Source organism: Peromyscus eremicus, chromosome 11 (assembly GCF_949786415.1).
Source record: "Peromyscus eremicus chromosome 11, PerEre_H2_v1, whole genome shotgun sequence".
Taxonomy (NCBI): domain Eukaryota; kingdom Metazoa; phylum Chordata; class Mammalia; order Rodentia; family Cricetidae; genus Peromyscus; species Peromyscus eremicus.
In genome coordinates, this window is record NC_081427.1 from 27167367 (window position 1) to 27181820 (window position 14454).

Sequence of the window (14454 nt, forward strand, 5' to 3'; positions counted from 1 at the left end):
GGTTTCCTCGTCTTTCACGGGGGAAAAAAAAAAAGCAATTCACAGAGCAAAACTGGCGTGGTTTCCACGGGTAAATAAATAGGTTACAGAGCCTGCTTAGAGCCTGTTTGGCGTCTCCTAGCGCCACCAACCCGGCCATCCACCGAACCGGAGCGGCGGCGGCCCCGACAGTCACCCGCTCACCAGCTCGCTCGCCGCACAGCGGCGCTGCCACTAAGGGGAGCCCCGGGCACCAGGCCCCTGCCTTTGAGGTGATGTCCGACGCCTCAAGGCCCTTTCCAGCCCAGCCCCAACGAAGGACACCCTGAGCGTCCCGAAGCTAGCACGCCTAGCAAACAGCTCCCGCCGCCGTTCAGATCCGCCGCCACTTGGGCCACCGTCACCACCGAGCCGCCGCGGGCCTAGATAGTCTACGCCGAGACCGGAAGAAGGCGCCCTACAGCTGGATGACTAACCCCAGAGCCTAGTGTGTGCTACCATAGAGAACGGAAGGCGGAGGAGCGAGCGGCAGGACCGGAAGTGCGGCCTGCAGCTAACGCGGCGGGGCAAGATGGCGGCGACCAAGAGGAAGCGGCGTGGGGGCTTGGAAGTTCAGGCCAAGAAGCCGAAAAGGAGCCGGAAAGATGCCGGGCAGCCCGCTAAGCCGGACGCTGTGGCGAAAGAGGTGGAGGAGGAAGAGAGAGATCGCATTCCAGGCCCCGTTTGCAAGGTAAAAGGCCCAGCTGCGGGGCTATGTGTGGCGTAAGCTTCGGGACCCGCTTTTTGGCTACCGACGTGACAGCAGCTAACGCTGTACTGGCTCACGAGCTTCCCCTTGACTGGATTGGACGGTGTTTATGTCTAATTTTCGTGCAGGTGGCCTCCTTAAGACAGCCGTCCGTAGACCCGTAGCCCGCTCACAGGGAGGCGATTGAACGGGGTATTTATTTCTAGTATTTTTTTTTTTCTTTTTGGATTTTCGAGACAGGGTTTCTCTGTGTAGCTTTGCGCCTTTCCTGGAACTCACTTGGTAGCCCAGGCTGGCCTCGAACTCACAGAGATCCGCCTGGCTCTGTGCTGGGATTAAAGGCGTGCGCCACCACCGCCCGGCTCTAGTATTGTGTTTTCACTCATCCCCCGCCTCACCAGGGTAGTGTTTTACCTTGTTTTTGTTGTTGTTTGTTTTGCTTTTTCTCGTTTGGATGTATCTACTCCACTCCTTCCGTATCTTGCCATGTTGGCGGGTATCAGACAGGGATACGAAGTTTGCTTGCCAAGCCTTAAAGTTATTGTCTTGTGAGTCTTAACTTGTTTGGTTGGATCTTAGGGATAATAAAAAACTAGACGAGACCATGAATTTTATCTGTGTTCAGCAGTGCTCCTTACTATAAAGCAAGATGAGCTTCCCCGGCCTTGGCATCTCCAAGATGATGAACAAGAAAACTTCTTCCAGAAATACGGGCCTTCTTTCCTTCTAAAGGAAAGAAGGCTTCATAGAAAATTGCATGTTTATTTAGAGGGCGAGCAGAGTTAACTTTCAGTCAGCTGAAAACCCCTGAAGCGAGATGTATCAATGGAGGAAAAGATCTTGCCTTAGATTTGTCAATGCCTGTCCTGTGCTTAGTGTATTACTACTTTAGTATTTAGGTAAAAAGGAAATGTGACAAGTGAGCATAAATTGTAGCCCAGTTTTAATTAACAGTTAAATCTTGTACTCTTGTCTGACAGGATAAAAAATGCTTTCGAGAAAAATGAGCTGGATTTTTAGGTTTTCAACACGTGTTAGTGCTCTCCCTCTTTTAGGAGCTGGACAGAAACACGGTGGAATCTAATCTGAATCACACTATGATACATTCATTGGAATTCATGAGACACTTTTAGGATAGTAAGGAAAGATGAAGGACTTAGCCTTTGAGCTTGATTTCAAAGAAAGGGTTTTATTTTGATATTCAAAGAGAGAGTGAATGACAGAAGAATTCATCAAAGGCATTAAGGTGGGGAAATACAGAAAATCTAAAAATTAGAGCCAGGTTGGATGCAGGGCCAGTGTTGGACAGTGGTGAAGTAAACAGTCAAAATGTGTTTTAGACTCCAATCATAGAGGGTATATGCCGTTTTGAACTTTGGAAACCCCCGGAAGTGAAGTCATGACTTGGACAGCGCTTTTAAATTATGCTGGTTAGATAACTGTCAGAAGTACTTCTCTCTGGAAAGCCAGACATTCAGGAGCTTTGCAGCTGATAATCAGTTATCAGGGTTTAAGTAAGGATACTGTATAAGATTTACAAATTGTTGTAAAGAGGTACTGATAGTATTTAGTAGTGCTTGTGATGTCTATTTAAGAAAATAAGGACAAATGGGATATTCTGAATCCAAGGAACTGAAATAATGGTAGCAGAAAGGAGGAAGGGAGAGAGGAAAGGTGAAGATTGGGAAGGAAATTTGCCGGATACAAGTAGGTAAAGTTTAGTGTTACACGCTTGAGTTTGAAGCTTTACTCTTAATACATGTATTATTAGGGCTAGAAAGACTTCTTACCTTTCTTTAAATAGTTAAAACTGGAAATGAGCATAGGGGACTTAATGGAGAGAATAAAAATTAAAAAAATGAAAGGGCACTAAGAATGAATCCTTACAGTAGTAAGGAGCAATTGAAGTGTTCTTTGTTTTGTTTAATGCTTGTTTTAGACAGTTCACACATCCCTAGGTTCAAGGGATCCTCCTGTTTCACCCTCACTAGCTGGGGCTGTGGAGGTATACCACCATTTCTGGTTCTGGAAACTTTAAAACACTGTCATGAGAACAGACCAGATAAGTTCAGCACAAGATGTTAAAACCTTTTAATGTTTTCTTTTCCTTAGGGCAAATGGAAAAATAAGGAGCGGATCCTCATCTTTTCTTCTAGAGGAATAAATTTCAGAACAAGACACTTAATGCAGGACTTAAGAATGTTGATGCCCCATTCTAAAGCAGGTACTTCAGTATCACGTACTTTAAAATTTGTGTGTACGAACTCACCTAATTTATATAGAACACAATACAAGGGTTGGGGTACAGCTCAGCCAGTGAAGTAGAGGGCCTGAGTTTAATCCCCAGAACTGCTGCCGTAAAGCAGCTGGGTGTGGTAGTTCACCGTAGTTCACAATTACAACTTCGGTTCTCAGAAGGTGGAGGCAGCTGGATACCTGGGACTTGCCAGCAAGCCAGCCTAGCCTAGTTGGCTAGCTCTAGGCCAGTGTAAGTACCCTGTCTCAAAAAACAAGCTGAGCCGTGCCTGAAGATAAACACCTGAGGTTGACCTCTAGACAGATGGACCGGAACACACACACATTTCTAAGTTCATTTTTTTTTTCAAGTACCACAGTTTTAAAGAAATTTAGCATTTTATAATAAACTGTTGACAAAATCCACATTTTCTTTACTTTCCTAAACATGTATCTTAATATAGAAACATTTTCTAAAAGTGTAAGGATCATTACAATGGCTTCCAAGGTCAGAAGATGGGTGAGATGCTAAGTAAGGACTGGCATTATATTGCTTCTGAACTTTTAAAACTTTATTTTACTTACTTAGTTACTTGCTCGCTCGCTTGCTTATTTTTATTTATTTATTTATTTATTTATTTATTTATTTATTTATTTATTTATTTATTTATTTGGGGCAAGGTCTCACCATGGAGTGTTGGCTAGCCTGGAGGTGTCACTATGTGGACCAGGCTGCTTCAGCCCAATGTTGGGACTAAAGTATGTGCCACCACCCATGGCTTACCAGTGTTCTGTTGTAGAGACTAGTGAAACGTTTGCTCTTGAGATTAGCTATCTGCACTGCTGTGTGTGTGGCTGTTTCCTGAGATGTTTTTGTATTGCCTTTTACATAATGGTTTGGTTCTTTAGTGCTGCTCAAGCTGACGTTGCCTGTGCTGTCTTCCTTCCCTGAAACTAAATCAGAATTTTCATTGATGCGTTTCATTTATATGGTTATTCAGAGCCAGTTTTAAAATTGGTTTATTTGATTCAAAATTATATTTCATTAGTTAAAATTATAAGTTTTGGCCAGGTGTGGAGGCACACACCTTTAGTCCCAGCATTTAGGAGGCAGAAGCAACCTGATCTCTTGAGTTCAAGGCCAGCTTGGTCTACATGGTTTGTCTCTTTAATTTCGGGAGCTGGGTACAGCGGTGCTTACTTATAACTTCAGTGAGGCAGGAGGATCAGGAATTGAAGGTCATCCTGAATTACATAGGTATTCTGAGGCTAGCCTGAACTACATGAGACCCTATCTTAAAGAATAAAAAAATAGTTTCAGTTTTGAGTAAGGCCAGATGGCACAGGCCTATAATTTCAGCTACTTGGAAGCTGGGGTCAGAAAATTGAAAGTTCAAGGCCTGCTGGAGCAAATTAGTGAGACTCTGTCTGAAATTAAAAGTAAAAAGAGGGCTGGGTAAAGTAAACAAACAAACAAACAAACAAACCATAGCTCAGTGGTAGAGTGCCTGCCTGGCTTGTGCCTTGCCCCGGGTTCCAGTCTCCAATACAGTGGCAAATGTGCACTGCACTATCTGCCTACTAACTTGTTTAGTTTATATTTAAAAAGAAGGAAGAGGTTGAATGGTTTTAGGTCTAATCGGTCTTAAAAATCTTCTGTCACATTATCTACATAGCATATGTAATCAAAGCAAGGTAGTCTTCAAATCTGTAATTGCTTTCTCTTTTTCTTTTTATAGATACTAAAATGGACCGTAAAGATAAATTATTTGTGATAAACGAGGTAATTTTAAAATTAATTACAAATATTTTATTAACCCAAAGATGACTCATTTAACTAAGGTTACTTAGTGACTTGTAAAAAGCATTTTGTGAATAATTCAAATTTTATTAATTTCACTAATCTGTCAGTTATTTTTCTTCCGTGATAGCTAGTATTATGTGAAACTTACGATAGGTACTCTTAAGAATTATGAGTTAATTAGAATTAACCAACATATATGAAATTTAAAAAATGTTGGCTATTTATAGAAAACTTATAGAAAGTACTTTATCAAAAGTATTAAATGCAGAGAAAATTTGTTCTCGAGGTATTACAGACTAGAAATAGTAAAACTTCAAAGTACTGTTGAAGATACTAAGCTTATATTTCAAAGCAAAATTTTCTAAACAGTTTTAAGATAATTCTTTGGCTGTTGAAAGGCTTTTATTTGGTAGTTTGGCACAGATGTTGCTATAACATAGCATTATTGTACAAGCTGTGGCAACGTTGTTGACCAGAACTAGAACAATTCCCTTTTGTCAGGGAGCTTTCATTCCAGTGAGGGAGATAGGACATAAACAAGACTTACAATTTCAAGTGATGAGAAGAAGAATAAAGCAGTGTCTGTATTTTTCATTACTGAGCTAGACTAGAAAAGCCTTTCAGAAGGGGAGTTGTCAACCTACTATTCCAGACTTAAAAAGAAAACTGGTGAGAGAGCATTCCAGAACAGAAGGCAGATCTTTTAAGTCCTTAATAGGATTCAAAATGAGCATGGTGTTGCTACCCTTTAATCCCAGCACTTGGGAGGCAGGGGCAGGCACATTTCTTGAGTTCAAGGCCAACCTGGTCTACAGAGCGACAAAGAGAAAAAAAAATTTTTTAAGGTATTGATTAAATCACTTTGAAGTAGGTTTTACTTACTTTTGCTTTCTTACCAATCCCTTAATTCATGAATAAAAGCTTGTGTAAATAAATTTTTATTTATTTATTTATTTTTTCGAGACAGTGTTTCTCTGTGTAGCTTTGTGCCTTTCCTGGATCTCGCTCTGTAGTCTAGGCTGGCCTCGAACTCGCAGAGATCCGCCTGCCTCTGCCTCCCGAGTGCTGGGATTAAAGGCGTGCGCCACCACCGCCTGGCTTAAATTTGATAAAATTAAAGGATAAACCTAAAAGGCTGATGGTTAAAATAAAGGGTATCTTTGGTTTTCTTAGGGCTGTATTTTGTGATACAGTTTAACTGTTGCATCTCTTATTTTCAGTCATTATAGTTTGTGCATGAGACTATTGTCAGAAGAGATCTTCAGTAACAGCACAGACACCTGTTACTCTGAAATATTAGGCTGGCTGGATGTGAGTCGGCAGAGTATCAGGATAAGGCCAGTCTGGGCTGCATGGTACCCTGCCGGTAAAAAACAAAATACATCGTATCTTAGACTCGTTAAGGTTTACCTTGAGTAGACTGCCAGAAAGGAAATATAATTCTGTGTGTAAATATATGCAGGTTGTTTTTAGTGGCCTTGCTTAAATCTTTCTGGAAAAATCTGGTTATTTATTGCAGTGAATTACTTTCATTCTTAATAATATTATCTGTTTCTCCTCTCCCCCTTTTTTTTAGGTCTGTGAAATGAAAAACTGCAATAAATGCATCTACTTTGAAGCTAAGAAAAAGCAGGATCTCTATATGTGGTAAGAGAATGTAATAATGGAGTTGAGTTGTTCCTTGTACATCTTAAATAACAGGATCATCCTCTTATGTAAAAGGGAGGAATAGAGTAGACTTGTTTGATTGCAGAGTATTTGAAGCCCCTAAAGAACATTGAATATTAAAGACATGGGCTATCTTACACTATAGACATGTGCATTTTATACTCTAGACATCCTATCTTATACTGTAGATATGCTTTTTATAATCTGCCGGTAGTAGTGAACATTCACTGCATTGTACGTTCTAATCCTTTAAAAGCTTCCTTCTTGTATTTCAGGCTTTCAAATTCACCTCATGGGCCGTCTGCTAAATTCTTAGTTCAAAATAGTAAGTTTGACTTAACATTTTTTTAATGAAAATTTTAGAAATGTTTGGGGAAAATCTTGTCAAAAGTCTTAACTTTGTTTTCATTACATACCCTGGCTGAACTTTAGTTCATACCCTGGCTGAACTGAAGATGACTGGAAACTGCCTGAAAGGTTCTCGCCCCCTTTTGTCTTTTGACCCTGTAAGTTTCTCACTCAGTGCGTGGCATCTAATTTTCTTACTTCTATTGGTTGATTTTCAGTAGATACAGTTACATATATAATTCTATTTAGTTAATATAAAAAAGATTTTAAAGAAGGTACTCTTGATTTCAAATAATGTGTTCATATTTTTATTTCTAGGCTTTTGATGAATTGCCACATTATGCTTTGTTAAAAGAACTCTTAATTCAGGTAAATAGCTTTTCTACAAGTATTTTTAGGAATGTGTAATAGATGAATGCTTTCCTCTGAACTTGCTTGTTAACTTAGTCATCCAGAGCATATACTGTGCCTTGGGATGAAAAACTAACAGACTTCTTTTCTACAAGATCTTTAGTACACCACGGTATCATCCCAAGAGTCAGCCATTTGTGGACCACGTGTTTACATTCACCATTCTGGATAACAGGATATGGTTTCGGAACTTCCAGGTTAGCTTTGCTTTACTTATTATTTGTTTAAATATATTGGGATATGTAGAATTAATGACAATGCAAATGTATAGTCTTTTGCTTTAAATATCTCCATTTCTCTTCAGATATTTGTGGCGAATGTTGTCTGCTGCCACATACCTGAAATCATCTCTATCTACTTCTTGTTATGGTTGTTGGTTGATGTGATATGTAACATTTGTAACAAACTACTATACTCATTTAAAAAGGGAAAATAGATTGGAAATCTGTGGGCTGAGTGGCTTCAGCCTTTCCTGAATCCTGTAAGGACCGTTCATTGTTCCTCTCCTGAAGGGTTAGTTAGAATGCAGCAGGTAGAGGGGTAGGATGCTGTTAAGACTTAGGAAAACACAATTGCTATAGTAACAACTTAGGTGAGTCATGGCATGACTCATGCAGGAGAAGTAAGGATGCTAGAAATCTCTAAGCAGGAATTTGACAATAGAAATGTGCAGAAAAATGGAGAAGTGGAGAACAGCGAGAACAAGATTTCATGCAGCAACGATGGACATGGGGCTCCTGTCTGCATGTTTTATAGAAGAATCTTTACAATGTCAGTTAAATTTGACTTCGGAGAGTAGTCTATTAAGAATGTTAATGTCAGACAAATCACTGTGACTTCCCCAACATGTTCAACATAGTGGGTCCCAGGACAGCCAAGGCTATGTATAGAGACCCTGTCTCAGCAGATAAACAAAAAGAAGTTAATATTTGTAAGGTCAAGATATGAAACAAATTCAGATGTCTCAATTTACAAAAACCCTGTGGGATAAAGTTCTAGGTGTGTAAGCATGAAGACATCATGTTTGTAATCCTAGGTCTAGAGAAGTAGAGACAGGTAGATCCCTAGGGCTTGTTGGCTGGCCAGCCTGGTTTAATATGTAAGTTCCAGGTGCCAGGAGAGGCCATCTCAGAAAGTGGGCTGCTGAGATGGCTCAGCTGGTAAATGCTTGTCACTCAGCCTGGTAGCCTGAGTTTGTTTGGGACACAGGTGGCAGGAGAGAACTGATTCCTGTAAGAAGTGTTGTGATTTGCCACTTGCCAAGTTCTCAGCATGTCTTCTTTTCAAGATTATCAGTTGTGGTCTTGGGTTTCATTTTTGTTTGTTTGTTTGTTTGCGACAGAGTCCCTCTAGCTCAGACTGACCGGGACGTTAGTATATAGACAGGTGTAGATCCATCTGCCTCTGCCTCAGCCCCCAGTGCTGAGGGTAAAGAGTGCCCTGCTCGGTTTGTCACTTCTTAGAGCATGTTTGTGCTGGCATCTTGGTTAGTTTACCTTGGCAAGATTATACCCAAACCAGAAGGAATCTTTCTTTTTTATTGAAGATTATAGAAGAAGACGCTGCTCTAGTGGAAATAGGACCCCGCTTTGTCTTAAATCTCATAAAGATTTTTCAGGGAAGCTTTGGAGGACCAACTCTATATGAAAATCCTCATTACCAGTCTCCAAACATGGTAAGCTGGGTATTTTGATTGTTTGGTGTGTGGGGTGGGGTCGAGGGTTTTTTTTTTTTTTGTAATTAGTGTTTTACCTCCTTTATAACTGAATTTGTTTTGCTACACATTTTGCTACGTGCAAATTACTACTTTAAAAAAATGATTCTGGGTGCGGGGACATAAGTGAAGACCTGACTCAAAAGCATGTACTCTGTTGTGTCTAGCATCGGCGTATCGTAAGGTCCATCACAGCTGCAAAGTACAGAGAGAAACAGCAAGTCAAAGATGTTCAGAAACTGCGGAAGAAAGAACCAAAGACTGTTCTTCCACATGACCCCACTGCAGATGTCTTCGATATACCAGCAGAGGACAAGCCAGTAGAAATACAGTGGGTGAAACCAGAGCCTAAAGTAGATCTGACAGCGAGAAAGAGAAGGATTTACAAAAGGCATCGGAAACTGCAGCAGAAGATGAACAGGGGGAGTGCAAAGTGAATCAGTGGATAACTATCTTTTTTAGTTACTGGATATTTATTTTGTATTCCATGTGTAAATACTTTTAGTATCAAGAACTAGCTATGTCTAATTAAGGTGCCATTTTAAAAAATTAAAATCTTAAAGGCAATGTTGGTCTTTTTCTAAATAAAGCATCTCCAGAATGCACCAGCTACTTTGTATTCTTTTCAGAGCCCATTTAGTATTACTGAATATTTAGCACACTTACAGCTTAGGCCTGCCCTCTTTGGTTCAAATTTTAGTTTGGTCAACCTGAAGTTCAATCAGATTTATTGGGTTCTGATTACTTATAAAGGTGTTAGGCACTTTGAGAGCAGAGTTTGGGGGGTGTGAGGTGAGGTCATTTTACTGAGGTTTCACTGCTGAAGTCATTAGTTCATGAAGCCTTGGGAAGCCAACTTCTGATCATTTCTTTATCTCAATGAAGAGTGCATTTGATTCTTAGGTGTTGAAAACCTGCTAATACCTGTCTGTAAGCGTTTTTTAAATTTCACATTTATCTTAGAAGCAATTACTATAATTAGATGTAGTAAAAGGAAAAATAGGAGAGTTAGGATATAAGAAAATTGTAGGATTTTCCTCCTGTGAAAACTACTTAGAGTGTAGAAGACAACTTCAGCTTCTAGGGAGCAGTAGCAATAGTGAAAGCAGCAATTGATCCTCCAGTGATATGGGGATAGGTGGCTGAGGAGATGCACAGATGTTTTATATATATTTTTACATACATACACATATATATATGTTAGCATACATACATACATATATATATATATATATATATATATATATATATATATATATATATATATATATATATATATATGTTTGTAGCTAGAGTTTTCTTGCCTGGCCCACAGTCAGGACAAATCTCTATCACCTGCCAGTCCCACAGCCTCAGACCCAACCAAGTAAACACAGAGACTTATATTGGTTACAAACTGTATGGCCATGGCAGGCTTCTTGTTAACTGTTCTTACAGCTTGAATTAATCCATTTCCATTAATCTATACCTTGCCACGTGGCTCGTGGCTTACCGGCATCTTCACACGCTGTTTGTCATCGTGGCGGCTGGCAGTGTCTCTCTGACTCAGCCTTCCACTTCCCAGCTTTATTCTCCTTGTCCTGCCTACACTTCCTGCCTAGCCAATGGCCAATCAGTGTTTTATTTATTGACTAATTAGCAACACATTTGCCATACAGAACATCCCACAGCATGTTAGAACTGTATCCAATGGTTTTGTCACTTTTTTTCATTAATGTGGGGTGTTTCCCCACATCTGCAGCATGTTTACTCACTGCACAGCATTTCTATCATAGCTCTATTAGCATTATATGCTTTATCCCTTCAAAGATAGTTCAGTTTTCTTTTTGTCTTTCTATTGTGATGTCTGTGGTTAATATTTCTATACAGAAACCTCTGTACAACACTCATGGTTAATACTGCTCAAAGTTTTAAACAAGGCTTTCTGATATTTTTGTAAGGTCCAAAAATTGTACCTTGCCAGACATTAGAACATTCATATCCTTGTGCAGCTTGCCAGTTAGAATACCAGCTGCAAAAGGATTTGGGGGGGGGGGCGGCATGCTGAACTAACTTTGTTTTTCTGTGGTAGGGTTGTTTTTCACTTATATCTAGACGTTTTATGTAGTTATCTGTTCTAGATGTAATTCCTAGTTTAGTTTTTGATTATTTTTTTTCTGTCCTTTGGCTGTTGTTGCTGTGATAAACATCCTCACCAAAAGCAGGTTGGGGAGTAAGCGATTTATCTTAACTTCGAGGTTCATCACAGGAACATTAGGGCAGGGACTGCTGCCTGAATCTGGAGGCAGGAACTGAAGCAGAGACTCAGTAGGAACACAAGATTACTGGCTTGCTCAGCTTTTTTGCTTTTAACCTACCACCTGCCTAGGGATGGCCCCTACAGACGTGCCCACAGGCAAATGCGAAAGAAGTACTCCCGCAATTGTGGTTCCCTCCTCCCAAGAGACTAGTTTGTCAAGTTGACAAAATCAGCACAAAGTTACTTAAGACCTGAGTGTAAGGGGCTGGAGAGATTGTTTGGGGTTAAGAGCATCGGTTGTGTTTTCAGAAGACCTGGGTTCAATTGAGAGGTGTTTTTAATTGTGCCACTTAGTTTAAGACTATTTGAAGTCAATTAAGTGATGTGATTCAGGTCAGAGGTTTGTTCACCTAAAGTACTTGTCTGGCCAGTTTCTCATGGCCATAGCTGGTAAAATACAAGAGACAAAGGAGAATTGGTTGGTTCGACAGTTAAGTATTGCCTTGAATGAAAATGAGACTAGGTGTTAACATCTCAGGGAGAGTTCATTAGAGAACATTTGTTATGAACACATTACATATAAAAAGAAGTTGCCAGTTTTGAAAGACGTGAATTAATACTTTAGATATTCAATTGTGAAGGTTTCCCATTTCACAATTACCCTCTTCTGATTTTTTTTCTTCATTTTTCCAGTTATAATTTCAAATGAACACTTAACTTGTAGAGGTTTTTATTCCTCAAATCCCTTTCACCCACAGGTAGCTTATATCAAATCAACGTGTTTAATAAGAGTGCTCTTGAAACAGAATACAGTGTTGGTGTCTGTAATCCTAGCTCCTCAGGGGCTGACACTACAGACCTGCAAATTCAAGATCAATTGGGACTATGCAGTCAGCCACCACCAACTAACCAAAGAGGACTGACCGAAATAACATCCAACTGAACCAACTTTACAGTCAATCAGTTGTCATGGGCCAAAATAAATGGCTTCCCTCCTCAAAGCAGCAAGAGACTTGCAGTTTACAACCACACATGGCTGAAGAGAGGAAAAATGTATCTCCCCCCCCCCCATACTCCCCATTCCTAATTGATTCTCAGGAGAAGAAAGGTCTTAGGTTTCTTGCAAACTCGAACTTTTCCAGCCCTACTCATTACCAGTTTAACAAATGACTAAAAAAATAGGTAAGTCTTCACTTCTGAGTAGTAGTGACTTAGACATCTAATATATAGAGAAAATGAGATGGGCTTTGTGAATGTGTTGGGGGTGGGATATTAACAAAGGGACTATATCCCCGATCTGCTTGGTTGCTTCAACCCTGTACAAAAGATGTTCACAAGGAATATCTTTTGCAGCCATATATTGTTAAATAGAACCCACAGCTACCTGATATATGTAAACATTCCATCTTAAAGTGAAATTATTAATGTATTTTAATGGGCATTAGGATACTATTTTGACATTCATTCAGTTGATTAGAATAGGTGCACAGATCTCTCATCACACAGTACAGAGTAATTAATAAAGCTACTCAGACCCCCCAAATCTGCAGGCTAAGTACCATCCCATGACTATTCTCAATCTAATCCTGGAAAGGTAGTAGACTACAGAAAATTAGAATTCATGAGTGATGCAGGGTACTCAGGTTTCTCTTAGGTCATATAAATATTTTACTTTTTATTAAATATTTCCATGCAGAGGAACAGGTTGGGGGGGGGGTGAAGAAGACATCTTTTTTTTAAACAAAAGGTTGGTCTTGAACTCATGACAATCCTGCCTCAGCTTCCCAAATGCTGTGATTTACAGGCACGAACTACCATCCTCAGCCAGCCAAATTAGTCTTCCAGAGTTTGCAAACAAAAGTACACATGAAGGGAGGAAAAAATGTGTTACCCCTTCCACAATCAAGGAAAGGTCCCAGGAGAGGAAATGCCCTGTAAACATCCATTTTTCTTTATTCCTTTTCCTTCTTTCCTTCCTTCCTTTCCCCCTCCCTCTCTCTCCTTCCTTCCTTCCTTCCTTTCTTTTTCCCTGTCTGTCTCTCTTTCTCTTGGCCTTGTTTTAGCAAGGCTGCGTGTTGTTTAAAATAAGGCATTTCACGACACTGATTTCCATGACTCATTCGTAGGAAGAGTACTTGCCGTCATGTGGACATTTTCTGTTTAATATATATGTAAATGAACTAGTCTGGTGGTAGAGGCCAATAAGCCCAGCATTTGGGAGGCAGAGGCAGGATCCTAAATTTAACTCTTTATGTAAACCAAGCTGACCTTGAACTCACTAAATACTCTAAACTGCCATCTGCCTCCTGGGTGGATGCTGGGATTAAAGGTGTGTTCTTAATACCCAGCCCTTAGCCTGGCTTTTGGTATGCTACCTTAAAGTACGTGGATACTGCCAGGCGGTGGTGACACACTCCTTTAATCCCAGCACTCGAGAGGCAGAGGCAGGCAGATCTCTATGAGTTCAAGTCCAGTTTGATCTACAGCGCGAATTCCACGACAGCAAAGGCTACACAGAGAAACCCTGTCTCGAAAAAACAGGACAAGCTGGGGCGGTGGTGTCGCACGCCTTTAATCCCAGCACTCGAGAGGCAGAGCCAGGTGGATCTCTGTGAGTTCGAGGCCAGGCTGGGCTACAGAGTGAGTTCCAGGAGAGGCTGCAAAGCTACACAGAGAAACCCTGTCTTGAAAAACAAAACAAAAAGACAAAACAAAATGTTGATACTTGCCTCTTAAATTGTTTCAAAAACTGATTTAAGCAATCCTCCTATTTACTGTCCTTTATCATGCATATTGGTCAAGATGAGTCAAAAGAGATCCTAGTAAGTGGAAGCTGAGATACTAAACACTCGGGCTGAAACTCGGCACGGGACTACTTGAAGCCGGAGTTGCCTCCTCTGTGAAGTTTCCTCAGCTGAGAAATAATCTAACTCCCCATGCCAAGCCTCCCCGGCCCCTCCACTCAGGCAGGCTAGGAGGTGCCACCCAAACAGCCCACTGTGCTCACAATGCCTCTCGTCGTGGCTCCCCCGCCCACCTTCCCCCCGCCAGCCGAGGCTCCGCCTCCGCGGCGCGCGGCTGGCCCGGAACCCAGCCCAGACCCCGCCCATGCGGAGCCGCCGGCGCCGCCCCCTCCGCGCGCCCGCGTGCCGCAGCCCGCGACGTCCGCCGCCGCGCGCCTCCGCCGCCCCGCGCCGCTGCCGCCGCCGCCGCCGGGCTCGCTGGCTGGCCGGCTGCTGGCGCCGGGCTCCCGCCGGAGGAGAGGACAACCAGCGCCGCCCCCGCCGCTTCGGCCCGGGCCCGGGCGT

At 41.4% G+C, this 14454-nt stretch overlaps 1 protein-coding gene across 1 annotated transcript; it reads left to right on the forward strand.

Annotated features, from left to right (window-relative positions):
- Positions 1-98: 98 nt before the first annotated feature.
- On the forward strand, positions 99-9512 carry Brix1 (biogenesis of ribosomes BRX1). The gene is made up of 10 exons (XM_059276530.1): positions 99-709; positions 2840-2951; positions 4702-4745; positions 6343-6413; positions 6710-6759; positions 6867-6940; positions 7101-7151; positions 7289-7390; positions 8740-8868; positions 9075-9512. Exons 1-10 carry the CDS (start codon positions 551-553, stop codon positions 9342-9344), a joined length of 1062 nt encoding a protein of 353 aa, XP_059132513.1. The 5' UTR covers positions 99-550; the 3' UTR covers positions 9345-9512.
- The last annotated feature ends 4942 nt before the right edge of the window (positions 9513-14454 follow it).

Coding starts and splice junctions, on each gene's coding strand:
- Brix1 (XM_059276530.1), top strand. CDS start 551: ATGGCGGCGACCAAGAGGAAGCGGCGTGGGGGCTTGGAAGTTCAGGCC. Junction 2,952..4,701: donor GATGCCCCATTCTAAAGCAG/GTACTTCAGTAT, acceptor TTCTTTTTATAG/ATACTAAAATGGACCGTAAA. Junction 8,869..9,074: donor ATTACCAGTCTCCAAACATG/GTAAGCTGGGTA, acceptor TGTTGTGTCTAG/CATCGGCGTATCGTAAGGTC.